Genomic DNA, 27,973 nt, shown 5'->3' with positions numbered 1-27,973 from the left:
GCTGTGGGCCCGGGCCGGGGCCCATTCCCCCCTGCCCCCAAGCCCAGCAGGGCGGAGTCAACCAGCCCACAGAAAGCTCCCGTCCAGGGCACTGAGGGCACTCACGTTGGGGCAGGTGAACGGGTGCCTTGATGCTCTCTGGGTGTTTAGGGGGTTCTGGCCGCAGTGAGGGGCTGAAAGGCTCGCTGCGAATGATGGGTGAGTGGATCTTCTCCTCCTTCACCACCACCAGGGGCTGGGGCTGGACCACAGAGGCCGCACGCAGCTCCTGGGACAGCACAGGCACAGTGGCTGGTGAGGCAGGTGGGTGCCTCTGGCACCGGCCCGCACCTGGCCCTGGGGGCCGTGGCCCAGCCCTGCCCTTTACCTGCTTCTTAGGCTGAACGTTTTGCTGGGGTGGCGACTGGTGGGTTAGGCTCTGGAACGGTGGCATCTGGGGGGAATGTATCATAAGCGGGGAGGGGGCTTCGCGGAGGTGACCTAGGAGAGGGGACAAGGAGCATGTCAGCAGAACTCGTGTGGACACCACTGGCCTGGGCCCAGCCAGGTGACCCCCTAAGCTGGGGGGGAGACCCACACTGGCTGAGCCCCAAGCACATCAGGCCCCTAGCTCAGTGTACAGCAGGGCTTCATGGAGCCATGAGCTCAGTCCCAGCGTCTGATGCCCCTGTGTGTCAGAATCATCGGGAATCTTTGAGAAGAGCAGATCCTGACATAGTTGATCACAGGTAAGGTCTGGGCCTGAGTACTTTTTAAAAGTTCTCCAAATGGCTCCGTGGCATAGCCTAGGTTAAATATAACGGACATCAACAGGACGCCTGGGTGGCTCAGTGGGTTAAGCATCTACCTTCGGCTCAGGTCATGAGCTCAGGGTCCTGATACCCCCTTTTTTTTTTTTTTTAAAGACTTTATTTATTTATTTGACAGACAGAGAGAGCACAAAGCAGGGGGAGTGGCAGGCAGAGGGAGAAGCAGGCTCCCTGATGAGCAAGGAGCCCGATGTAGGACTCGGTCCCAGGACCCAGATCATGACCTGACCCAAAGGCAGAAGCCAACCCACTGAGCCACCCAGGTGTCCCATAAAAAAATAAACTTTAAAAAAAAAAAAAGGGACATCAATAACCTTACAACCTTACAGAGCAGACAGCCTGAGCTCCCAGCTGTCCCTATATATAGCTTAACCTGCCTGCATGGATGAATGCTTTGGGACTAGGACCGGATCCCCAGGAGACCCTCCCCACACAACTCAGCCTGCAAGCCCCACACAAGGGGGATGCTGGAACTAGCCTGCACCACGGCAGAGTTGGTAGAACACGTTCTCAGCTTGTGGTTCTTACAGGAATTGGGCCAGCCCACCCACCTTCCTCAAACCAAAGGCGGGTGGGTGGGAGAGTGGAGATTCAGGCAGCCACAAGGTCCAAGTACCCGGCACAAGGCAGGAGCCTATAAAGCGCCATCAAAGCACTTAAGTCTGACAGCTCAGCTTCACTGGTGAGAAAACAGCTTTAGGTCACAGTCACCAAGTTCTGCCTTTGACTCCTCTACCTACTCTAGCATGGAAACACCCTCCTGCTTGAATACCTGACATGTCTTGGCCAGCTCCAGCATGGGACAAGCCACACTTGTCCACAAAACAAAGCCACCTCTCTGAAGTACACTTGCTCCTGGTCCTGCCTTGTGCCTCACAATGAATAACCTAACCCAAGTTCTGCATACAGACCCTTCCACTGACCTCCCCCAAGCCAGATTCCAGCTGCCATCTGCCTGCAGAGATACTAACACCTCTGGCCCTCCACCAGCCCCCTGGGCCTAGCACAGACCACAATGCCTCATGTATGGTTGGACCCTCCCTGCCCATCTCTCTGAAGCCAGAACTTGCTCCTAACCCCAGAGAGGCAGAACAGCTGCTCAGAGACATCATGGTGGTGAAGGCCAGCCCACACCTGCACCTTGGTCCCCAGCCGCATGTGGCCGGTTTCGCCAGCCTTGGTGTTGGGGGCCCCAGTCCAGGCCTAGGGATCTGCAGGCACACGACTCTGACAGTCTCTCATCCGGGATGGCTCCCTCACCAGCACCTGCCGAGGCTTGACCTAGGTGGTGGCAGGCAGATGCTTGGATCTATGATTTGTAGGTATCACCTGCCTGCCATGGCTTTATCCACCAGCAGCTGGAGGGGAGGCCCAGGGGCTCAGGGGTAGTGCCTGCAAGCTGGCCAGGTGCCCTGCCCAGGGATGCACCTCCTTGGGACTCCAACTTGGCCTCTGGCCCGAAGTCCCCAGCTGCACTCCAACCCACGTTGCTCCCTGTGACCCACCCCAGGCCAGGTGCTCAGGGGAGGTGGGCCTGGGGACTCAGAGCATAGGATGTCAGAAGGAACTTGCCCACTGCAAGAACTAGCTCTACTGAAGGCATCTCATCTCCTGCTCATCACTGCCCCCCACAGGGAAGCCTGGCCTTCCTTAAGGGTGAAAACAGGCACAGCCGCACAGCTGCGGGGACCAGGACCAGCACCAGCCTTTCGCAGGGAGGACAGCCGGCTGTTCTTGGCTCAGGGAGTCCAACCATCACCTGGCACCTGGCAGCTTTTGTAGGTGTCGGAGCAGTCGCAGCCTAAGCTCAACAGCCTTGCTGTTCAATCTGCAGGCGGCACCTGGACTCCCTAGCCAGGCTACGTGGTCTGCACTGCCAAGTCCAGGGGCCTTAACCCTGACCCTCACATGTCACCACGCCATGAGGCACTGCCTGGAACAAGTCCCTTGCTGAGGCCGGCCAGCACATTTTGGTCACAGACACTTAGAAAACAAGTGCCAGGAAAAGCGAGAGGGCATGGCCTGATCAACACTGTCGACAAAAAAAGGACAGCCTGGATCAGTGTGGCGATAGGAAGCAGGAACAGGAAACGGCTGCCGGGTACAGGGTTAGCCCAATTCTCTCCCACGAGGTCCTGACTCCCACCAGGTGAGCCTCACTGAGAGCAGAGCACCTATTCCTACAGGTTCCCAAACAGCCCCCTGCTGCCCAGGCCTGCCCCTAGCTCTGCCAGGACCTCACTCCCCACTGTTAAATCAGCTCTGGCTCACCCTCTGATCACCTCCTTCAGGAAGCCTGCCCTGACTTCCAGAAATGGATCAGGTGCCTCCCCGGGCTCCTGGCTTCCCCACCTAGCAGGATCACGATGCACTGTAATGCTCTTAACTGTGAGTTCCAAGAGAAGGGCCAGTGGGGACCTTGTTCCCAGTCATCGGGTTGCAAGCCAAGACAGATCCCAGGTAAAAACGCTGTATGAAGCACCAACGCCCCCTTTCAGCCACCTCTGCAACCAACTCAGAGCCTTTACAGTGGGGCTCTGAGCCCACCCCAGCCTGAAGCATGAGCTGACCGACCAGTCTGGCTTCTCAAAGACAAACTTCTGGGCCCAGCACCAGCCTACCCAGAGCCCAGGGGCAAAAGCCAACTTACCAGTTGAATAGGGGTCCGACTTGTGGTGCCGGGGTGAAGGGTGATGCTGGATGACCTGTTGAGGCTTGGCGGGCTGTGGTGGCGGCGGCTGCTGGCCGGGGGGCGGGTGTGGGGGCTGCTGGCCCGGGGGTGGCGGGGGCTGCTGGATGTGGGCAGGGAACTGCATGGGCTGCATGTGCACGGGCCGTGGGGGGGGCTGGTGCTGCTGCTGGGGCGGCGGCTGTGGCTGGGGGGGCGGGGGCGGTGGCTGCTGCTGTAGCTGCTGCTGCACTGAGGGGTGGGGTGGGGGGGGCAGGGGGGGTGGGGGCTGGGACTGCACCTTCACGGAAGGGAGTAGTGGTGTGGGGGGCTGCACCTTCTGCAGCTGTTGCAAGTAGAGCTGCATCTGCATGGAGGTGAGGGGTGGGGCGGGTGGCTCTTCGTCCTCCTGCAACAGCACTTGGGGGGGCTGAGCCATGGGGGGCTGTGGGAGAAGGGGTGGCTGGGCCAGGGCAGGCGACACGGCCGGGGGCCGGGCAGGCTTGGGGGGCAGGGCGGCGGCTCGGTTGCTGGGCCGCGATGGCTGCTGGGGCAGCGCGTTGTGCAAAGCTGGAAGGACACGAGAGCGTGGCAGTGAGGCTCACAGCTTCTGCACCCCGTGGCCCCAGCCCAGCTTCTCTGCTCCACTGGTTTCCCTCCAACTAGTCATCTCTCTCCGCCCTCCTGGGCTTCCCACAAACTCCAGAATGAGAACAGTTTCTAGAGCGGTTTACAGGATTGGGCTCCTTACCACCACCATTCTGCCCTGCGCTCTGCACCCGACCTTCCTCCCTTCCTTTCAGCTGCTCCCTATTTTCACACTTGCCCTTCAGGTCTCAGAGGAGGCCTTCCCTGAATCCCCCAGGTGTGTGTGTGTGTCCCAGCACCTCCGTCCTCAACTGGGAGCTGGGGCAGTGGCGGGCCGCACACATATCTTTTTTCCACCTCACACAATGCTTGGCCCAGCAGAAGAAACGAGTCCGTATCTTCCATGTGGAGGCACTAACTATGCAGAGCCTGTGCCTCGGTGGCTCATGATTTCCTTAACGGCTCACTCGGGAGAGCCACCGACCTCCCCTTGGACCTCCCCCGCTGAGGCGGGGGTCCCACAGATCGCCCAGAGTGCCTCCCCAACCCTCGGCGGCTGTGGCTGCAGCTCACCTGGAGGAGAGACCACCGAGTGCTGGTTGAGATGAGGTGGAGTGCTGTGCTCGGGCGGCTGGGGCAGGTGGGGGGGCAGCTCAGGCTGCGGCAGGTGCAGGATGGGCTGGGTGAAGTGGCCGATGGGGTCGAAGACGCTGCCTGGGAGCTGGGGCTCCAGGACGGGCACCTGGGCAGCGATGAAGGGCGGAGGCGAGGACTTCATCGTGGGGGCCGCCTGTGGCGGCATGGAGGGCGGGGGTGGCGGGGGCGGGGGCTGCTGCTGCTGCGGAGGAGGAGGAGGAGGAGGAGGAGGAGGTGGAGGCGGCGGGGGCTGCTGGGGAGGCGGCGGGGGCTGCTGGGGCCCGGGGGCCGGGGCCTGCTGCATCTGCTGATGGTGGTGGTGATGGTGCTGCAGACAGACAGGCTGACGTCAGGCAGGCGGCACACACCTGGGTACCCTCAGGGCCCACGAGGGCAGGCGGCCGCTGCTCGCCTGCTGGAGGACACCCGAGACCACGTACCTTCTTCTGCTCCCTCCCGGGGTGCCCCTTCTTTTTTGACTTCGGAGCCATCTCTGCAGAGGGAAAGAGAAGGTGGTGAGGCTCTGGGGGAGAGGACTGTGAGCTGGCCTCCGAGGCAGAGCAAGGAGAAAACAGAGGGTAAGTTCAGGAGAAGGGCCAGTGATGGTGAGAGGGAGGGTAGGTGGGTTCTGCCTGGGATGGGAGTCGGTCACGGGAAAGGGAAAGACGTGTGGGGTGTTACCTACCCATTTGCCTGCCGCTTTTCCTACTGGGGACCATATCTGAAAAGCCTCCCTGACAATTTTCAGACCATCAGCTGGCTCCATTAAAGGATGACACCCAGGTACACCGGGAGCTGAGCTACGGACACCTCCCTGCCCCGTGTCTCCCCCTACTTGCTGGTCAGACGCCACTATGGTGACCCAAGTGTCTGTACCCCAACCTGCTTTACTTTGGAACAACTGTGACATTAGAAATCATCACATACATTTGATGGATTAGCCAAGTGAGACTCAGCGAGACTAAGGGACTGGCCCCGTGTCACACAGCTACAGTAACAACATGGTGGCCTCTAACTGCATTGCCCTCCATGCTGGCTCCTCCCCAGCCTCCCAGGGGAAGCAGAGATGCACAACTGGGGGAGAGCGTGCACGGAGGTGTCGGTCTATGCCTGGCCGCGGAGTGAGCACTTTAGGGGAGGGTGGGAGGGAAGCAAACAGGCTGGCTTCCCGGGAATGACCAGGAGGAAACAGGGAAGGTGCTCACTACCACTGGCCAGCAAAGAGAGGCCACCAACCAGCGCTCCCTTCCTCATGGGAGACCGGCCTCAGAGACGTCCCCGTGCTGGGACATGGCCAACGTGCTGCAGGGCCTCTCCCTGCCGTGTGTCCCGATACCTCAGGGGCCGACGGCTGGTTGCTGCTGTTGTGTGGGCTCGTCCAGGGTGGGCCTGCCCCTGCGAGGAACGTGCGAGAGCCAGTGCACACACCCACCTCTGCACCCACTCCACAGATACAGGCTAAGGATCTTTCGACAGCCGTTTGCCCCTCACCAATAATCGCTGGTGTGCAAACCCCAGAGAGGGAGAGGAGAACCAGTCAGTAGTACTCATGGGCTAGGAAATGATGAAGTCACCAACCAGGTGGGAGGTGGGACCCGCGGTGCCTTTCGAATTCCTGTCACCAAGAGACACCTCACGGCTTTGCCTGGCATCCCCTAAGCTCCTTGCCAGGGTGCTGGCTCTTGCTGGTGTTGGGAGGGCAACATGCTTTGCTACCTCCACTCGCAGCTGCTTCATGGAGGGCCGTGCTAAGCTTCTGGGAGGTGCACGGCCACAGGGCACAGCGCGCTACCAAATGGGATGAGAAGGGACCTCGTGCCCTGCGAGAGCTCACCACTCCATGCAAGAGACAAGACAGTGTGACACAGATCTCAGCAGCTAGACACAGGTCCTTACACAAACGGCAGCAACCAGGGACATCTGGAACATGGGAACCATATGCCCAGCCTCAAACCTGGACACTGGAGATGCCAGGATACAGAGTTCAGGGTTCTTTGGGTCACAGCAGGAAACCAGGTGAGAGGAACACTCTTGTGGATGGGACATACAAAAGGGGACAGTTTGAGTGACTTGCAGGATTAGGGCCACGAGGCGGGCAGCTGCGGGGTAAAGGAGGCACACTGAACTAGAGAGGTGGGAGGCCCAGGACCAAAGGAACCCTACATGCGCTAGGGGAAAGCACGGTATACAGAGGGCACTGAGCCGAAGGGAGCAGGAGGAAGGGACTGAGGGTCCCTCCAGGATGGGCACCTCTCCCAGCAGATTCCAGTAACATGCACTGAAGATCGAGGGAGGCTGGAACAGCTGCTCACACACTGGGCAGGCCTTTGGGAGGCTGGGGGATCAGAAACTGGGGTAAGAAAGGGGCCAATGGGTAAAGTCTGACCAAGAGAAGACAGCATATTGTAGGGAGAGGGCTGGGGTGGCCTGTCATCTCATGGCCCCAGGGGAAGCACTGTTTTTTCCACCATAAAGGAGGGATGGTGCCTCTGAACCTTCACTATCTCCCCCCAGCGGGTGAGTAGAGGCCCACAGGAGCACTCATGGGGACAAAATGCAGTGGGGTCCCAGGAGTTCCAGAGAGCGGGTCTCGGCTGCCTTGGAAAGTGTCCCAGGTCCAGGTCTCCGTGAGGAAGTGCTGGTGGGGAGGGGGCAGGCCTAGAGTGGGAGAACCAGTGGGAGGTGTACAGAGGACCTCCAGGACCAGGACACTAAAGGGGCCGGCGGCAGGGACCAAGGGCTGCTGGAGCCTGCTTGGGACAGCTGCATCTGGCTCACATGGCCTGAGCCTCCCATCCGAGTTACTGGTAGGAAGACAAGACAGGAAGTGCACAGCTTCACAACACACCAGCCCCAAGACACCCCACACAAAACTCTCTAAAAAGGGTTACATGAAGATGGCCTCGAGTACTGTGTGATCTTTATTCCATGAAAATCTTGAACTCAACACAAATTTCATCTTTACATAGGATGGTAATTGTACAAAGAATTAAAACGTGGTTTTTTGGTTTTTGTTTTTTTTTTGTAAAATCTGATTAAAACACTGATTCCTCCCGCCCCCCACCCCCACTCAAGGGAAGGAGACGGGATTGAGGGTAAGGGCAGGGCAGAGGCACAGAGCCCAACTCAATTCAACTGACTGGGGAGCCTCGGCACTAGCAGAGGCCCAGGCCACCCACCCCTCCTACAGCAACTCCTCAGGCCCTGCGCAGGCCAGCTGGTGTGTCAAGGCCCAGTTGGCATCTCCCCTGCCCGCACACAGGAGGCTGCCAATAAGGAGTGGGTACTGCTCTCTATGCTCTATTCCTGGGGCACTGGGCACAGGTGACAGCTTGAGTCTCAAGATCAAGTTCTCTGACAGATGGAAGCCCCATGGGCAAGGAGGCCAGGATCCACAGACAGAAAGGGTGCAAAGACCCTGTAGGAGAGCTGGCCTGTGGCTAGAGCTGGTATGCACCAGTGTGGGAAGGGGCGGGGCGGGGCAGCACACAGGCCGACAATGTGGGAATCCAGGCTGCCATTTGTTCCAAGACGGCAGAATCTTCCCAGAAAGACAATGCCAACAGCTTCCCAACTGTCCTGTGGGAATCTCCGGGCATGAAGCCCCCTGGCTCCAGCCAGGCCGAGCTGCACTGGGAACACATCAGGCACAGGCCAAAGGGCAGCTCAAAATAGTCTGTTTGGCAAATGGAGCTTGACTGGAAATCGACCGGCCAGAGGATCAGGGAGCAGCCTAGGAACTTGCAAGCATCACTGCAGGGCCCTGGAGGCTCTGGAGGGGCTGGATCTAGAACACAAAGCCCAGAGGAAGGATCCCAGGGTTTCCGCACAGGAGGTGGCCAGTGCCCAAGGGCCTGCTGATGGTGAACTACACCTCCTCAAACTTGCTGCCAGCTCCAGAAGGCAGGCGCCAAGATGCCAGGAAACTGCTATAGGCCTTGAAGAAGTACACACAAACTACATTTTAAAAAGGAAGAAAAAAAAAAAGCACTCCCTGAAACACAGATGCTGTTCCTTAAGGGACTTTTCATCAGGCAGTTTTCTGCTGAAATGCTGGATTCATGACCAAAAAAGGGCCGATATTTATTTTTAGAGCAAAAAATCCTATTCAGTGCCTCTCAGAGGCCTTGGATGATGCAGTCACCCTGGACTGCCCCACCCCCGGAGGCTGTCATTATTCTAGGGCACTGAAGAATGGGAGGGTGCTAGCAACACCCCTCAGAGATGCGCACGGAGCAGGCCCTGAGGGCTCGGATGGCCTCACGATGGACTGGTCCAGTGCTCTGGATCTGAGAGCCCTTTCTCGTCCACTAGCCCAGTGCCTCACCCCACTGGGGACAGGAATCCTGGACTCCAGGGGCTAGGTCAGCTGGCTGCATGGCCGTTTCTCCTTGAGTGTCCCTCAGCAGCGACCTTCCTGATCACTGCAGCCTGCTTCTAATTACTTGGTGGGGGGGGGCGGGACGACAGGGAGGCAGCCCAAGAGGTACTTTCCCCTCTTGTGACTTTAGGCAAAGAGGCCAAAAAAGTTGGGAAAATGCCCAACAGGCAACAATGGGGACAATGAAAACAGAAGGAAGACTCCTGGGGCCTGGGAGTCAGTTGTAGCTGGTGGCAGCCTCCAGCTGACGGGGCCTCACAAGCCACCAGAGAGAGGGCATGCAGAGGGACAGCCCCGCGAGCCTGCAGGCCCAACTAGGGTTGCCCCTAAGGCCCCTGTCCCTCACGGGGAAAAACTCTAGATGAGTGTTCTTCCTTAGACTGAATGAGACCTTCCCTGGGCTAACGTCATTTTAAGGTCCAGGAGGAAAGCAGTTAGGATCCAGACAAAGAGGGAGGGATGAAGAGAGAAAACATACTTGTGATGGGGCCTTGCACATGGAACAGCACCACGTTATGTGTGTGCAGGGGGGATTGTCATCACCCACTGGGAGATGCCACCTGCCCAGAAGACCCCAGATGACCAGGGAGGCTGGGCAGGACAGCCAGGCAGTCTTTACACAGGAGGCCTGGGGGTCCAGCCAAGCAGGCAGCCTTCCCGGAGGCGGGACTAGGCGTGTACTGCTGGACATGACTAATCCACCCCAGGGGACAGGCCCAGGGCTCTGAGGAATTCCATAACTTGATGGAGTCCTGTCCCTTTCACAGAAGAAAATGGACTTAAGCTATAGCTTGCTGGGAAGGAATCTGGAACTGAAGACCGTTTTATTAAGAGTCCGTGTCCAATGATTAGGCAGGACCTACATAGAGGGAGAGAGAAACCAGTGTGAGAGAAATGGTGTGGAATGTACCGTTCAAGTCACAAGAACAGAAGAACCACAGACCGAGCCAGCCTCCTGTGCCCTGCCCGCTTGACAGGGCACGAGAGAACGGCGCTGGAGTCTAGGAGCCCTGCCCCCTGCCTGGCCAGCCACGGGCGGCGATGGACCCACCTTCCCTTTACAAGGGGCACAGTCCCTGCACACATGGATGTCTCCAAAACCACCCAGAGCCCTGTTTATGCTTCTACACAGAACAGCTGCTTCCAGTAACAAGTTCCATGTGCACCGTGAGCGTAGGCCGGCATTCCCTTTATTGAAGGTCTTTGAATGTGAGAGGCGCCCTTGCCTGCCCTACTTGTCATCATTCCTGAAGACCAGCCAGGTATGCCACACCCATCAGGCACCCCCGACTCTAAGTTTGTCCCCTCTGGACCTGCTTTTCTGCACACTGTCTACCTCACGGAGGTGATGCCAGCCCTTCCTCAGGGCCTGGGCAGAGATGAGAAAATCCTCCAGAAAGGGGCTCTAGAGTGCAGGGCCTCTAGCAAACAGCCTCATTTCTGCATTCCTACAAACCCCAAGAAACAACCACCACCACCACCACCACCACCACCACCACCACCACCACCAAATAAATAACCACACACACACACACAAAAAACAAAAACAAAAAACAAATATAAAACACCCAAATTGTAAAAAGAGGAAGCAATTATACACACTGTCAAAGAGGGGGGGGGGGGAGATAAAATGAAAACAGGCTGAGGAGTAAAGCTGTCCTTCTTTTCCCAGGGCATCGAGTGTGCTTCCCCTTGACCGGAGAGGGGCATGGGGCCCGTTCCCACTCAACACAGCAGAGCGGATGCCTCTGTTGGAGTCACGGATGCAACCAACACCACACTCCCATGGTCTTCAAGTGTGCGCGTGGGAAAAACCCACCCACCGGCCAGCCTCTCGTTCAGGGCACATTCCACAAGGCTCACCCTCGCCCATGAAGCCTCAGAGTCCCTCCAGCTGCGACCCCTGCATGTGGGTGTATGAGGGGTCACCTGACAGTACAGGCAGACCAGCTACAGTCCCATCCTCCAGGTTTTTTCCTATCCCCACCCCACCCCCACCCTTACCAGGGGCCTCTCCCTTTTCCCAAGAGCAAGCGTCATACCCTTGGAGCAGGCAGTAGCAGGCCCCAAGATGGGACTGGAACCCAGTCCCTCAAAGACCCCAGGGGTCGGAAGCTGAGGCTGGTTGTCTGGGAAGAACGCCCCATGGCCTCTGTCTGCACTTTCCGGCTCAAATCTTTCCAAAACATCAAGCATTCCTTTTTCCCCTGGAGCTATTAAGAAACACCCACATGCTCCAATCCTGGGAAAAGGAAACAAGGAGACTAAAATAGCTGGAGTGTGCTCCCACTGCAACTAGAAGACCAGGCCCAAATCCAAGAGCATTGCCCCACACCTCCCCGAACCCGTCCCAGGCCAGGTAGCTGGGGTAGGAGGATGTGCTCCTAAGAGGGACATGAGCTGTGTGTCCACCCTGCCCAGTAACAAAGACTTGTGGATGGCATGTGGAAGGAGTCCATCATCAGCAATATGACTGGGTGGAAGACTGGAAAAAAGAGTCCTAGGACATCCCTCCTGGCCCCATGAGCCAGGCAGACATATCCCAGCACGGGTGACAGGGAGGCCACAGCTCTGCCCATAGCCCACCTGGGATGGCCATGGAAAAGGAGCATCTGTATCCCCTATCCTGTCCCAGTACAGAACCCTGAAGCAGATTCAGTCATTAGCCAGAACTGAAGCTCAACAAAAGACCACAACCCAAGTAATAGCTGGGTTTGGAGGATGTGGCGGGACTGGCCAACAGCGTGCTTCTGGGCAGGCGGGCGGGCGGGCACAGGAGGCAGACAGGACACAGGGCGGCCTGGGAACGGAGCTAGGAAAGTCCAACCCACCTCCCCATCCCCCGATTCCCATTTGTGGGGGCACCGCCTCCCTGAACTAAAGCTTGGCCCCACAGACCAGCCCTGTGCCTTGAGCAGCCCACAGCATCCTTATCTATGGAGAGTGGCCAACAGGGATCTATGCAACCCCCCACCCCCACCCCATCAAGCCCCAATTTCGTGCCTCTGTTTGGTTTCTTTTGGTGATTCATGTCTCGGGCCCTGTCAGCAGAAATGACCCTTAGTACAAGTGACAAAAATAGGCCCTTTCAGGAATTTCGGCTCCGGTCCAAATGGAAACACAAGAACAAGGAGGGCAAAACAATTAAGCCCCAAAGGACCAAAGGAAATACCTTCAGCGCCCCCCACCCTGCCCTACCCCCACTAACTGGTCACAGAAATTGGGGCTGCCTAGCTCCAGGGACCCAGCCTGAGCAGCTGCTGGAGGAGCTGCCCTGGAAGTGCATGCGGTTTCCTGTGTGGGATGGGGTGGGGGATGGCTGCATTGAGTGGTGCAGGGGTGCAAGCTCCCACTTTGGGGCTGACAGTGTCTGAGCCCCAGGGCACAAACCCACAGGGTGGAAGCGCCCAGTCGACCCACAACAGAGCTCTCCAGTGCACACAGATGAAAAAGGAAAAGCCAGAACTTAGAAGACAAATGGGAGCCTCCCAAGACAAGGCAGCGAGGATGCCTGGAAAGAGGGATGAGCCGGAAGCAGCCCAGCAAGCCACGGGGGCCGAACTGCTGGAGCCTGGGAGCCTGAAGGCCAGCGGCTCGGAGACTGTAAATCTCACCCTCCTTCCCGCCCAGACAGCTGTTCCCAGGACTCTCAGATTACTTGTTGCACAATCTTTCCATTTCTTTCAAAGGGGGAACAAAAAGGGAAAAAAATAACCTCAGCAGTCAAGAGCTGCCGGAGACGCCGTCACAGCTACCCCACAGCACACGGCAGGAGGTGGGTGCAGGGCACTCAGGAGCCCAGGAGAACTCCTTCCTCCAGCAAACACGCCCCAAAGAAGAGCTCGGGGATCAGGGACAAAGGCCACAGTTATAGACTCGCAATCAGGACCTGACAGTTGGGTGCCACGTCGGGGAAGTCTGCCCTTGGCCAAACTGCACTGTTTTAACAATCAGGTCTCCTGCCAATTCCAACCTCTGGGGTTTTCTTTTGGTCACTCAGATCTTTAGGAGAAAAGGCTGTGAAACCCCTAGTAGGAGCAGCCTGCTAGGAACCGCAGGAGGTGCAAAAGCCCAGAGCAAAAGGCAAACCCGAGAGGTGGCTGGCACCGAAAGTGAGAAGTCAGTGGCCACCAGGAATGCTAATTGGGCCCAAGAATATGGCCATTCATCCTACTGAGTGCAGTGGCCCTGGCTTGGGGCCAGCCCTTCCTGGCAGGCATAGGGTGTGGCGCCCCCTGCTGGTTGATAGATTAAAAAGCCATGGGGGGGGGCTTGCTGGTTAGGAAGAAAAGGACAAAAGATGGAGACAGGAGGGCAGCAAACTGCCAGCAGTCTCTGCATACACTGGAGCTCAATAAATACAGAATATAGCTTAATCAGTGTCATTTGAGCCCACTGGAAATGAGGCAGTCCACAGAATTTGGGAGTCCTGTAAGAAGCCCTTAGCCCATCCCAAGGCAAGCCTCCAACCCACTAGGAAAGTCTGGTACCCTTTACCATAAAAGTGGAGAGGAAGAGTGAGAAGGCCCAGAAGCCCTCCCATCCTCCACTGCCCCAGAGGCAGGCTGAGCCCACACAAGGACCTGTGTGAGCACACGCCTTGGAGTGGGATCACCGAGCTGCTGTGAGCAATCCTCACACTTCCTTGGCATGATCAGATCACATTATGTTGATGAACTGATTAAGTGGGGCTTACTGTTTATCTCCGGTAAGAATAAAATGCCAGAGAAGGGACAGATCTATAAAAGAAAACACCAGGGGTCTTTGTTGCCCAAACACGTTTCCCACTGTGCATACGCGTACCACAGGCTGCCTCCGGAGGGGCATGCCAGAAGGCCCCAGAGCTGGCTCTCTGGTGGTCTGCAGATTGTCTACTCAGCTGATGGAGCTAGACCTGCCCAAGGGCAACCGCGTGCACCCAGACACACATGGCCAGCTCCACCTCACAGTACAGGCTGGTTGCCAGGCTTCTTCTTCTCTAGCCTCTCCTCCTGGCCAGTGGGAGCACCTGCCTGCTCCCTGAGAGTAACCAGGAAAGCACACATCTGGAGGAAAAGCTCCTCTCCCTACCACCATGCAGCTCTCAGCATCTCCACCTGCCCTCACTCGCTCCCACCCTCCCCGCCACACTGAAGCTGCTGCTCAGGTGGGTCGTGGGCTCTGCCAGGGCACCAGGGGGCACACGTGCAGGCCATGAAACACGGAGAGAGAACTGTTAGAGGTTGTAGGACTCACTGGTCCAAATGCGTGCACAGTTAGGAGTAGCCAATGCAGCTGTGAGCACTCTGGGGAGAACGGCAATGCCCTGAGCCTGGGTGACAGCAGAGCTGAGAGCAGACTGCTCCACACCTGCAAAAGCATATCACCTGGAACAGCCATGCTGCATGCGACTGTGACATTGGGAAGACCGTAAGATTGGGCAGGGTCACCCTAAGGTCAATGCTACCACCTGGGCCCCAACACCCAAAGTCCTCACCAGCCCCCCCCCCCCCAAACACCCCAGGATTGTGCAGTGTCAATACCCTCAGCAACTTCTCCTCAGGGTACAGGGTCACCCACTGCCCCAGGTAGAGGGTTACCATGGCAGCCCTCTAAGATGGGAGGGCCCAGAAAGTTCTTAGGACCACCATCTCTGGTCTCTAGCAGCCTGGACACATGACTAAGCCCGACACAGGCAGGAATGCGACGAGATAGGAAGGAAGATGCCTAACCTGTTTCAGAGTCTTCGCTGTCAGAGGAGCTGGACTCGCTGGTGCTCTCCGACTCCGAGGATGAGAAGCCCTTCATCTTGGAGGAGCCAGCAATCACATCAACTTTCTCAGCTGTAAGAAAGCAACAGAGACTGAGTCACGCAGGGCCCCAACCTAGGAGGCTGCCATTGGCCAAGGGCACACCCCAACAGCCTGCAAGAAGGGCCAGCAGGGAGTCGGTGCCTTGTGAGCCAGAGGGCTGCTGCTAAGAGGCCCTGCCAGTCCCACATTTCCCAGTGGTAAGCTGCCAGTCTACTGCACGTCAGCCAAAACTTGGCTTAATACCAGAATTTCAAAACCTCTCCGACCCCACAGAATACCCCATGCTGGGTTCCTCAGAGAGTACAAGACAAGGCAGGAGGGGATTCCCTAACACGAGGAACTGCTGGGCTGGGGCTCCCTCAGCTACTTCTCGGGCAGTGGGTGAAGGGGACCTAAAGGGGACATGACAGGAGAGACAAAGCAAGACATGAAAGAGCCCCAGGAGTCTCCCAGCACCACGGCATGTAGACCGAGGACAGAACGTCACTGTATAGTGCCCCAGGGAGGGGCCTGAGAACCCCAGGAGGCAGTCCAGGCTGGGCAAGAGGCTACGCATCACACGCTGACGTGGATCCTAAGTCCTACTGGTCTCAAGACTAAAGCTGTGAGCTAAGACAAAGCATTTCTAACAGGAAAGAGCTGCTTGGCAGACTGCGTGGAGGGGGCGATGTGGAACTAGAGAAGAACAGCAGGCAACGACAATGCTGACCCACCACCTCTCCTCCTGGCCCCTGCTCCCCACCCCCATGCCTGTTGCAAAGAGGCGGTGGCAGGGTGGGAGTGGCTGGCTTTGGGGAAGGCTCAGTGGCAAGAGTGAGAGCAGCGCTGCTAAGAGCAGGGCGGAGGCTGCTGAGGTGCAGGCAGGCCCCCGATGGGTACCAGCCAGGAGACTGAGAATGGCACACCCACAGCCCAGGGTCCACTGCGATGTTGCCACCGCCCAGAGGCTTCTTTGCCTAGGACACAGCTTTTATAATTGGAAAAACAGCCTGCACAGGGAGAGGGCCACGTCTGGAAGGCAAAGTGAACCACAGATGGGATGGCCTCCTCCCTCTGGGCTGGGATGGCCAGGACTGAGAACCACCCTGCCCGGTGGAGGCGGGGGGGGGGGGGGGGGGGGGGGGGGGGGGGGGGGGGGGGGGGGCGCGCGCCAAGGGCACCTTGAGGTTTCCTTTTCTTCCGCAAACAAGAGGTTACATAGCGCTCCAGTTCTCGCAGGGTGGACGGCTTCAGAGTCTCAAAGTCGATCTCGATCTCATCAGGGTTGGAGTTCTTGAGGGAGGGCTCCCGAGACTGGATGATGTGCACCACACGGCCCAGTTTCTCGCCAGGGAGCTTGTTGATGTCCAGGCTGAGTTGCCGCTTCTCCTCATACGACATGGGCTTGCACTTGTCCTCCTCCTCTGACTCGTACGCAGGAGGGGGCTTGTTCTTCATGGGCGCTGGCTCCTTCTTGCTATGAAGGGGCGATGCAGACACTGTGAGGAACGAGTGTCCTGGGAAAGCCAGGCACCCATTCCTCCATTTGGGGCTTGGTGGATGGCTTCCACACCCCCACCCAGATGGCCTTCAAGGGAAATGGGGGAGGCTGGCAAGCCCTTATCGGGAGCACCCACTGCAGACAGACTGCAAACCATGCTCTGTCCTCACCTTCCACTCCATGCTCCCTGCTACCCCCCCCCTTCCCAAACACAGTGGGCACCAAAGATCCATCCCAGAGGAAAGGGCACAGATGCAGCCTCCCTACCCATCATGGCAGGCAGGGGTTGTCCCCCCTACCCCCCCCACCCCGGGCAGACTAGGGAGGCACAGACCTCACATTGCTGTTGCTGCTATTATTTTTCTTGGTCTTTTTGGGAGGAAGTTCCTTGGCTTTGCTCTTCTTATTCTCCTCCACTTCCTCTTTCTTTTTGTGCTTTTCCTTTTTCTTTTCTTTTTTGTCTTTCTCCTTTTTCTTTGGTTTGTTCTGCTGGGGCTGGGAGAGGGCTGCAAGCTGCTCGTGCACGGCTTTGAGCTGTGGAGCAGACAGGCAAGACACACACACCCATCATCCTAGTCTCTGTGTGGAACCCCAGGTGTCAGGGGGCAGGGGAGGAGGGAAGCACAGGGAGGGGGCTTGGCCCTCAGCCTTGTGACCTGTTGCCTCACCAGATTTTCGAAGTGCCCATGCCCACCCGGGCCACAGACTCGGATCCGAGGGTGGCCAGTGTCCTTCCTTGCTAGAGGAGCTGCCCAAGCTGGCAGACACGGAGCTCCACGGCCATCCAGGAGCAGGGTCCCTAGGAGGCTGGGTACTAAGGCCCTGATGTCTGGCTTGTAGGGCCCCAGGAGAGATAGATATCCTGGCTCAGGCTCCTCCTTCCAGATACTGGAAGATCTAGAAGCCTCACCTCTGTCCACAGAACAGCCACGTCTCCCCAACAAAACATCCACGTATGTACAATGGACTCTTGAACAACGTAGGTTTTAACTGTGCAGGTCAACTTACAGTAGTTTTTTTTTTTCCCCCAATCAATACAGTACTATAAATGTGTCTTCTATTGCTTACCATTTTTTTTCACTTTATTAACAACTTACTTCATTGTTAAGAATATAGTAGTACATAATGTGTGTAACCTATAAAACATACATTAATTGACTGTTATAGGTAAGACTTCTGGTCAAGAGTAGATTATCGGTTGAGTTTCCTGGGGGAGTAGATTTTCAGCTGCACAGGAGGCCAGCACCCCGAAACCCTACACTGCTCAAGGGTCAGCTCTGTGTTTACAACGCACGTGCACCTGGCACAGGTGGACCAGCGGGAATTCTGCTCCTGCGGAACTCGGAACTGGAACTCCGCACGCCGTGGTGACCCCTGGAGAGACTGCCCGGTCCGTGCATGCTGGGATGCTGGGGGACCGGGTACGGGGCTGCAGGCACCCTCACCTGCTCCTGGAGCTCTGCCAGCCGCTGGGCTCGCTCCTCTTCAGAGTCATCGGTGGAGCTGTCACTGTCGGAGGAGCTGTCACTGCTGCTGTCGCTGGACGAGGGTGGGGCCACTACTTTGGTGGGGGGTGGCACCGCCGGGGAGGACACGGCCACCACAGGCTCCTCTGGCTCATCTGGCATCTTGGCAAAGCGCATCTCGAACACATCCTGGTGGGGGAGAAGCCGTGCCCGTGAGGGCTCCCAGGTGCCCGGGCATGTGTGGCAGGGGGCTGCCTGGGCTGTGGCTCAGCATCACCACAGCCTCCCCGGCTGCCGGGATTGACTCAAGAGAAAGCAAGCAGGAGGGTCAAAGAGGGCTGGGCTGATGGTGACCCCCCCCCACCCTGCCCACTAAGGCAAGGGGTGGGCCAAGGCCCCTTGCCAGCTCTTCCAACACTCCTCACAAATTCACTTTGAAAAGAAATATGTTCCTGCCATGGCCTGGCACCCACTCCCCAGGAGATACAGCCCAGGTATGTACATGTGACCCAGGTCACAGGAGGCCACTGGCCCACTGAGGATGTCTGCTTAGGGACTGAAGATAGATGGCAGGTCAAGGGAAGGACCTACGAAGAGTGCCCCAAGGCTCTTGTCAGGTCAGTGCTTACTCAGCACTTCCTGAGGGAGCCTTCTGGATGCCAGGGCCGGGCACCAAGAAACAGCAGCGAATAGAACAGGAGCCTCTGCCCACCTCGGGTTCACACTCCTACAGGAAGTGGGTGCATTCTGCAGTTTTAGAGAGCATTCCAGGCAAAGGAAACAGCACGTGCAAAGGCCCAGCCCTGCAGTAAATGTGCCTGGCACAGAGCCCATGGCCAGTGAGGCAACTGAGCCTCTGCTACAGTGGGCACATGTCTGCATCTGCCTCCCCACTCCTCAGATCACCTCTGGGGCATGTAACTGAGCAAAGCCATGCCACTGGCTGAGGTATCTCCAGGGCATGCCCGGCAAGGTGCGAAAGGTATAGAAGAGTGGCTGTGGGGGGTGTTGAGGACGGGCTGCAGGAGGGAGTAAGTCTTGTGAAGTGCCAGTGACCCAAGCTTATATTAAGCATGGGATCCCTTGACAGGAGACTGAGACCTCCCAATTCTAAGACCCAGGAATCTGATGGAACTCCATGTGGGGTCACAGAGCTTGAGCACAACTCCACCTGTGTACCTGGGCCCACCTGTGCTGCCCCACCAGCCAGCTGGGCAGGTCCCTTCCTACCCTGAGGGCTCCAGGGTCATAAATTCCAGTGATGACTCAGGACAGAGGACAGCAGTGAAAGGAACAGAGCTAGCTTCCCAGCAGGATATTAGGACCTACTTTAAGCCTGGACAAAGTTCGTCAACATGGCATCTCACATAATTCTCGAGAAGGGGCCTTTCCCAAGTGTGAATGGATACTTCAGAGCTGCACAGCCCAGGAGAGCTGTGGGATCTAGCTGTTTGCAAACTAGGGTACACTGGACAGAGCTGGCCCTAGAAACCTCTCCTGCTATCTCTGGAAACACAGCTTCAGGTTTCCCCTCCCCAAGGCAGCTAGGAAAGGTGACCCAGGCAACAGGGTAGGTTCGTTCTCAACTGCAGTGCTGTCCCCTCCCCTCCAGACCACCCAGTTCAGCCTCGTCCAAGGCAGCTCCTCCTCCCAGCAAGGTGAGGACCTAGACTTTGCTGTCTAAATGGTTTTGTTTTGTTTTTTTTAAAGATTTTATTTATTTATTTGAGAGAGAGCACATGAGAGGGGGGAGGGCCAGAGGGAGAAGCAGACTCCCTGCCGAGCAGGGAGCCCGATGCGGGACTCGATCCAGGGACTCCAGGATCATGATCTGACCCGAAGGCAGTCGCTTAACCAACTGAGCCACCCAGGCGCCCTGTCTAAATGGTTTTACTACCAGACTAAGTCCTGAAAGGGTAATGCCTTTTTAATTCACGCAGAAATAAATTCTGGAGCAGGTCTGAGGGCAATGGAGAAGATACACACAAGGGATGATCAAAGACTGTCACCGCCCAGGCTGCCAAGGAGACGAGGGCTCACACCAGAGCAGGGGCCCTACAGTGCCCTAGATATGGGCAGGCCTGGGTCCCCAACAGACCTACATGAACATCCATGAAAAGCCAGGCCTGCTGCCCAGAGGCAGAGGGCAGGTTAGAGGAGTGTGCCTGATGTGTCTGGATCCCACCAAGGGAGGAGAGTGGCAGGCACAGCCAAGTACTCAGTGTTACTGAGAGGTGAGCCTTTACCAGGTGGGAGCTTCCTCGTGCCACTTATCTGTGCACCCAGCCTCTCCTGCCAGCTGCCAGACAGCACTACCCTTGCCACAAGAACATCCCTACTCCTCCCCAACAGGCTGTGGCTATTGTGGAAATGGAGGCGGGGGGTGGGGGGTGAGGGGGGGGAAGGGCAGGACTCACCCTGAGGCCTCTTTCCACTCCCAGGGTACTCTAGGGCCCTGCTATCCCAAGACCATAAACAGCGAAGAGTGCAAGATAGGAGGCCAGGTGGGCTGGCTGGGAAAGCACCACAGGGCCTGCAAGCTGGGGCTTCTGGCTTCCCGGCCACGCCCAGCTGCAAGACCTGTCCTCCTCCATTCTGCTCTGGCCCCAGTGGGGGACATCCTGGGGAATGTACTTGGGCCTGAGTGCCAGTGAGCCAGAGCCTACTGCAGAAGAACCTTCCCAAGTGGCTGAGAGAGGCTGGCACCTGCTGGGGCCTGTTGTATGGTAATAGTTGTAAAGTGCTGTAAATGTTAAGGTGGAAACAGAAAGGGGGTGGTAGAGAGCCTGTGGGAAACCTGAAAGCTAAGGATGAGCGGGAGACATGACGCCAAGAGCTACAGAGATCCAGCAAGGATGGCTCTAAGAAGAGAAAGGTGTGACTCATGAATCCAGGTGCTCATTCTGGTGGCCAGGTGGAGAATGGGTGGAAAGGGTGTGGGGCCAGGCAAGAGGATGCCCAAACCAAATGAGATGCACCTAGGTTGAAGGTCTTGTGAGGGAGGACAGTGATGGCAAGGAACAGTGAATACCAACAACCAGCATTCTCTAGGGGGACAGGGGCTCAGCCTCCCACACTAGGACTGGCAGTGTCTCCGGGGGACCCAGCTCTTCCACCTATGCCATCACCTCCACCCACATTGTGACTCTAAGCATCAATCAGCAAAGCACACTGGTTTCAGAGCATGCGTCTCCTCTTGCTAGAATGTTCACTGGGTCACCTACTTTGGGCTACATCAGATTCATTGGGGGGGGGGCACACCCCCCACCCCCTCTAGCTAAAGCAGCTGCTGGAGTGCCGAAAAGTCAAGCATGGCCGAGTATGGATATGGCTGTGGGGCGTGGCCATACCTGGGCATACCAGGGCCCAGAGGATGGGGGTGGTGGTGGGGAATAGAATGCAGGCAGTGGCAGGCCACTAGGTGCCAGGTGCTGGAGATGCAGCCATGAGTGGACACACAGACACACACATTTACACACACCTCAAAAGCTTCCTGCCTCTGGGATCTAATGCAGGATATCCCAATGCAATTTTCATTTTTCCTTGCTGTAAAAATAATTGCATACCACCTTGAATTTGCACTTTTTCTTGAAAAAGAACTCTGGTAATCTACATGGGTACCAAATTTCCTAAATGACTCCTCACTTCATGACAGAGTACAGGACAGTACCACCAGCAGCTCTGGGCCTACCAGATAGGCTGGCAGGCCTTAGCCCAAGCCACCCCTGGGCTGAGGAAACCCTGAGCCCAGACACTCCTGGCTGTCTTTGTGACCATGGCTGCCAGGTGGTGGGATGTGAGTTTTCTAAATGCCTGGACTTCAGAGACCAGAAGAGGAAAACACAGTGGATCCTTTTCCATATAACTTTTCAGGTAAATCCCAGTCCTTGGGCATAGTCTACTTAAGAGGAGGCAGGTCTAATACCTTCTAAAAAGGCAAACAAGGACTGGAACTTTGTTGCTCCTCCCTCATTCTGGACAATCTAGCCATCTAAACCATGCCCATCCAGGAAAGCTTAGAGAGGAAGAGGAAAAAGCTTGAAATGCCACAAGCACAGCAACTACCTTCCAGACAAGAAGCCCTCCACATCGACTCTGCACCTGAAGCAGATACCTCCACCTGCCTCGTGGCAATGCAGAAGTGACACTGTTTTCAGTAACACTGCAACCCACCCTGAGGTGGGCAAAGCAGGCTAGGGGCAGAGGCAGCCCTGTGCCAAATGGCTCACCCAGGCACTGCCCCTGCCTGAAATGGACCCTCTTTCAAGGCAAGGACCTCACCTAGTCCAGCCTGGTATCTGGAACAAAAATGTTTACAAAGAGGCTACTGTGTGGAAAATAGCTCAGTGCTCTTGCTATGGGTAAACCCCATGTTTGGGCCATGTTCATGCCACTCACAGGAGAGAAATGAAGAAAAACCAAAACCAAAATACTTAAAACAGGCACAGAAATTAGAGAGAGAATATTAGACTATATTAGAGGATTCTTTCTCTTTTCTGTTCTTTTTACAGTAAAGTAGCTCAGAATAGCAATCTTCGTGCTGACAGAGGACTTGTTCTGGTTTAGCTGTTTGCAGGAGGGCAAGTAAAGGGTATGTGTATTAATTTGGGTAAAAGTACCCCCCTTTCCCAGTCCTCACGAGAGGAGGCTGAAAACACAGATCGGAGGGCACCACTGCCACCTGGTGGCCATGTATGAGAATTGCCATAAAATTATAAAGTCTGAGCTCCTTTAAGGATGAGAAATGCAGAAGAACCACAGTGAAAGGGCAGCTTTGTGAAGAAATCAGAGAGCACCAAATTAAGAGCCCCCCCCCAAAAAAAACCTCAGCAAAAATAAGACCAAAAAACAAACAGTAGAAACTGTAAAAACATTGGAGGCTGAGTTTGCCATTTAAATAACAACAGCCAGGTTCACATTAGTAGTAAGTTTTTTTAAATCTACCCTAAGAGCTTCAGGACACGTCCTTTGCACCAAAGGCGGCCCAAGACCCAGACCAGGGGCCAAGTGAAGAACAGGAGAGTCCACGCTTTGGCTCCAGCGTGAGGAGGTAGGAGATACTTTGATAGTGGGTCTGGGACAATGTGTGGTGCTAACAGAACCAGGAGGCAGATGAGCAATAGGACAGGACTCAGGCGGCCTCTAAGCAGAACAGACCCACAGACTGCCAAAGGCAAGTCCTCACTTCAGCTCTGGAAGCACTCCACAGATGGCTAGGAAAGCCAGGTGTGAGGAACCCCCCCCCCCAACCCACCCAGCCACCAGGTGGGAGTGGGACAGGAGATGTGCAAACTGGCACTGGGCTCCAACCAGACTGCCTGTCCCTTGTGATGACAGGTGACCCAGCCCAGGGCCTGCTCTGACTGAGAGCTGAAGCAACCCAGGGTCTTGGGGAGAAAAGGCCAGAAATGTTTATATGTGTAATTCTAAAAAAAATAAAAATAAAAAAAATAAAAGTACTATAGACTTTATTCTCCATATTTTTAAGTTTTTTTGTGGTTTTTTTTGTTTGTTTTAAATCTCTACACCCAATGAAGGGCTTAAACTCATGACCCTAAGATCAAGAGTGGCAGGCTCCACCGACTGAGCCACCCAGGCGCCCCAACCCCTAATCTTTCTACCCAAAGATAACCACTATTGAAATCTGAGTACATTTTTCCTCCTTTAAATAAAGCAAAGTGAAGTTAGTTCATATATTATGTGGTCACCTGCCCCCCTCCCACCCACCCACACTTGCTTGACAGTGTGCACCGTCCAGATCAACCTGAAGGGGCCACGATCCCCAACGGAATCCATGAGGGAGATGTGGCCTCACAGAATGCCTAGAAGCAACTACCCAGAAGCTAGAAGGCAAAAGATTTCAAGGCTCTGGTAAACAAATGCCCACAGGCAAACAGTTACTTCAGCTCACAACTGTGTCAAAGTATCTGCTTTACAACAGTGTCATCCACCAACATGAGACAGGTCTGTTTTGGAGAACAGATTGGGCCATCCACAGCACATGCACTCTTCTTGACCAATGGCAACCAAATGCAGTTACTGGGCAGGGGGCTTTCAGTGGGATCCCCCAGAACAAAACCCCAAGTACCCAAGACCCAAACTTAACCACTCTGCTTTAATTATAATGAAATAATCTCAATGTAAAATGGCACGTTATCCTGACTTGAGCCCATCTTCAAAACAACACAGCATCATACCAAAGAGGCCTGGCCCACCCAGGACCCTAGCCTGCCTACCACAGATGTTGTGCTCAGAGCTTCCCCAGAACCTCACCTGGAGCTTGCGGGCCATGGCCACCACCTCATGGTCAGGAGGGTTGTACTTGTAGCAGTTGGAGAACATCAATCGGACATCAGCACCAAATTCCTGAGCATCACGGTACTCACGGGCCTCCAGTTTAGACTGAAAAGACAAGACAGGTCCTTGTTGGTTATGCCTGCCCCTGCTCCAATGGGGATGTGACAGCCAGGAGGGCTGCCTGTAGGAGCAAGTTGGCTTCTCAGTGGAACAGAGGAGAGGTCATCATCACCTTAGTTCTTCTCAAGAACTTGTCAGGTGGACAAGGAGACACTCAAAAGCAAGTCTCAGGGCCGGGAAATACCCTGCTACCATGCCAAACCCACCCACTCTGGTCACTGTGATGGGCTATGGGGCAAGAGGACACAGAATAAATAGAGGCAGAGCTTAAGCCAGACTGTAAAGAGAGGGATGGGACCAGTTCTGACCTGACATACACTTGTCTTGGTGACACAGGGCAAGACACTGGTCAAAAGGAACACCAATGGGGGCCTCTGGGTGGTGCAGTTGGTTAAGCGTCCGACTCTTGGTTTCACCATAGGTCATGGGATCAAGCCCCAAGTTGGGCTCCACGCTCAGGGCGGAGGCTACTAAAGTTTCCTTCTCCCCCTCTCCCCCCTCTCCTTCTGCCCCTCCCCACACTTGCTCACGTGCTCTCTCTAAAATGAGTAAATCTTAAAAAAAAAGGGGGGGGGTACACAAGCACCGTCCCATGTCTGGGCAGGCTTACTCCACTCCCAAACAAAAATGCAACGCAGCTTAAGATAAACATAATCGAAAGGCCTCAAAATACTACAATGAAAATGCCAGCACTGTGTGCCTCCTACTGAGATGTGACATCAAGGCCCTCTGCATGACAGAGCCTAGCAAAGTCACCAACCCTCAACCTGTCCTGGAGCATTTACTGTGCAAGAAGTCTGTGGCTAGTGGGGCCCAAGACCACAGAGGGCTCGTCCCTAGATGAGGGGGCAGCAGTGCTATCTGAGAAGAAAATGCCCAAGCACGTGGTCTTGGAGGTTGTCCCCATGATTCCCAGCAGGGGGCGCTGGGCTTCTTTGAGCTGGTGAGAAAAGAAGCTACTAGGGCACAGTTCACCAGAGCCCAAGGCCTGGGCCCTCCTCTTGGACTAGCCTAGGAGGTTCTGACCTTCTTTGTCCCAGGAAGCCCCAGCCCCAGCTCTGGGGAGGGGGCATCTGCTCACCTTGATGGTGCTCATGTCCATGGGGTGCTTGATGATGTCACAGTAGTCGTGCAGACCCAGCGCCTCCACATCCACGGGCTTGTAGAACGGCCAGGCATAAGCTGCGTGCTTCTTGGCAAACATCTCCTTGAGAATACCACTGCAGCACTTCAGCTGCTCCGAGACCTTGCTGCTCTTATCCGGCACAGGGTGCTGCTGTGAGTCGGGCACATCCTTTTTGGGGGGCTTCACAGGCCGGCTACTCTCCCGCCGGGGGCCCAGCTTGGTGGTCTTAGGCTCCGGGGGTAGTGATGGCGGTTCATGAATGGGGTCGATGGTGGTGGGGGTGGTGGTATCCGCTTTCCTCTTAACTCCCTTCTTTGTCTGCCGAGAGCACACGTGCAACAAGCGCGGTCAGAGGTGGCGGCTGGCACAGCTGGCCCCCAGGTCACTCCTGAAGCTAGGTCCTTTCTAGGGTTCCAACATTCTCGGGGATGGGGCTCAAACGTAACTCCACGTGTGAAGACTGAGGCAAGGAAAGACCCTGTCCCACCATCTGCTCTGCAGCTGGGACAGGACCCCCGCCCGTGGCAGGAGGAAGCACACACCCGAGTGCAGAAATCTGCTCAATGGAGCTCAAAGAAACCTCCGGAAGCAGCTTCCTACTTAATGTCAGGGAAGTCGCTCAGAGGCAAGCCTCATCACACCGGCCCCCCACGGGAGGCATGTTTTAGAAACTATTTAGGCAGCATCTGCAAATACGCACAGTCTACATGAGAAATACGGGAGAGATCAGCAAGCCCCTGGAAGGTGGGTCTCAACTATGGAATCTGTGGGCCAGCAGGACAGCAGGTTCTAGGCCGTGACGTAAACACTGCACAATCCCCCTGGAAAACACCCACAAGTGCCTCAAGAGCCAGGCCAGGCTCTGCATGAAGCACTGGCAGGGACAAGTGACTGTCTCCTGCCAGCCTCATTGCTACGGAGCAGAAGATGAGAGGGGGTGCTAGCTGAGGTGGTAGGAGCCCGCCAGCGGCTGGGTCGGGCCACACACACGCACAGGATGCTCACCTTCACAGGCTGTGGGGTGGCCGCGATGATGGGCGGGTGGCTCTGCACAGGCTGGGGGTTTGGCGCGGGTGGGGGTGGTGGCTGCGGGGGCACCGGTGGGGGTGTCTGCAGTGGCTGGGGAGGCACCACTGTCATGACGGGGGTCTGGACGATGAGGTCTGGGGTGACCGCGGGGAAGGGGTGAGGTGTGGCCTGCACGGGCGGAGGGTTCTGCTGGGGGGTCTGGGTCTGCGGAGGAGTCGATGCCTGCGTTGTGTTTGGTACCGTAGAGACGCCAGGTTTTGCCGTCCCTATCAATCATAAAAGGGACAGGTGGTTAGAGGCCGAGCCCGACACATGCTGGCTGACCTTACAGGCACGCTGTCACATGTGGTGAGCACACATCTGCGTGGGCATGGCACACACTGTCACAGTAACTATTCGCCTTAGAGACAGAACAACCCGAACACCCCAGACCTTGGCCAAAGTGGTGCACCTGCCCTCGGGTTCTCGGAGAGCAGCGGCATGCTGCATTCTACGCTTCCTGAGGCGTCCTGGCTTCAAGTCCCAAATCGGGCACAAAGATGCCTTCATGGGAATGGAGGCCTGGGCCAAAGGAACAGGAAACACACGCTGAGAGTTAGCACCAGGACGGTAGCTGGAGAGCGGAAAAATGTTCCTTGGCACTTCTGGACAGAGCTGTCCTCATTCCCAGAAGCTCTGCCTTCTGAGTAAGCAATTCTGGCAGGGGGCCGGCATCGGCAGCCCTGGCCAAGCTTTCTGGAAATTGGCAAGCTTCCACCTCCCTGAGCCACAGGAGGAGGCTGGACAGCTGCTGCCCTTTGTGACCAGCTCAGACTGCCTCCTTGCAGCTGTGCGGGTGAGCCCAAACACACAACACCCCGCGTCTGTCCCATGTGCAGACCAAACTCCTGGTCCCAGGCTACTTCTGGTCCCAGGACTCCTGGATGTTAAGGATACAGGACACCTCTTGGCAGGGTCCACGGCTAAGGGGTGACTGTCAGGACTACCTCTCCTTGGCTACACCTCAACACTGCCTGGGATCCAGCCAACCCCCTTTGCTCCTGTGAAGCCACCACTTCTGAGCAGGGCGGGAAGCTAGGTGAAAGCCCTCTCTGTAGAGAAGCAAACAACTCACAGCATGGGCCACCTCAGCACAGAGCTGAGGATGGCAAGATGCAGAAGGCAGCTGTTAGAGCTTTTCCTAGACAGAAACATTTCACTGTTTCCCCTCCCTCCCCACCAGCTGGCCTTTGGAATCCTGTGTCAGCCTAAGAGACAGGGGCAAGGAGTGGAGGGCTTCACTTCGACTTCAGCAGCATCATAAAGCAGGCCTGGCTCTGACATAAGCATCTTAAGATAATTCAAATAACCAACCTTGAGGTTCCAGGATAGGGATTATTAGTTAAAATTGCCCTTGGCCGGGTTAATTTCTTTTCTCTAAATGGGGTGAAGAATTCAAATAACTTAAAAATGCTTCGAAAAACTTACACTTTCTTTTTAACCAAAGTCCATTAAAAAAGGCAGGGCCCAATTATTTCTACTTTGTGGGAGGTCACCCAGTCATGTGTCCCTCTGGGGCACATCCACCACTAAGCCTGCCTG

General features: G+C 56.1%; 1 protein-coding gene across 5 annotated transcripts in view; it reads right to left on the bottom strand.

The window, feature by feature from the left end:
* The window catches only part of BRD4 (bromodomain containing 4), a 92,149-nt gene that overhangs the window by 2,684 nt on the left and 61,492 nt on the right, over window positions 1-27,973 (bottom strand). For 4 of the 5 annotated variants that reach the window (XM_034997779.1, XM_034997778.1, XM_034997782.1 and 1 more), the window contains 11 exons: window positions 26,369-26,658; window positions 25,319-25,681; window positions 24,094-24,222; window positions 17,800-18,009; window positions 16,689-16,888; window positions 16,035-16,330; window positions 14,794-14,904; window positions 5,142-5,194; window positions 4,639-5,029; window positions 3,460-4,047; window positions 106-480 (listed from right to left, as the gene is read on the bottom strand). In XM_034997779.1, the coding sequence (XP_034853670.1) occupies window positions 106-480; window positions 3,460-4,047; window positions 4,639-5,029; window positions 5,142-5,194; window positions 14,794-14,904; window positions 16,035-16,330; window positions 16,689-16,888; window positions 17,800-18,009; window positions 24,094-24,222; window positions 25,319-25,681; window positions 26,369-26,658 (3,006 nt within the window). The remainder of the gene's footprint in view (window positions 1-105; window positions 481-3,459; window positions 4,048-4,638; window positions 5,030-5,141; window positions 5,195-14,793; window positions 14,905-16,034; window positions 16,331-16,688; window positions 16,889-17,799; window positions 18,010-24,093; window positions 24,223-25,318; window positions 25,682-26,368; window positions 26,659-27,973) is intronic. The other variant, XM_034997780.1, reaches the window with a different exon arrangement.

Source organism: Mirounga leonina, unplaced genomic scaffold (assembly GCF_011800145.1).
Source record: "Mirounga leonina isolate KUSES-001 unplaced genomic scaffold, KU_Mleo_1.0 Mir_94, whole genome shotgun sequence".
NCBI lineage: Eukaryota > Metazoa > Chordata > Mammalia > Carnivora > Phocidae > Mirounga > Mirounga leonina.
Note: the sequence above shows the minus strand (reverse complement) of the source record. Positions and strands in the feature narration are given on the sequence as shown.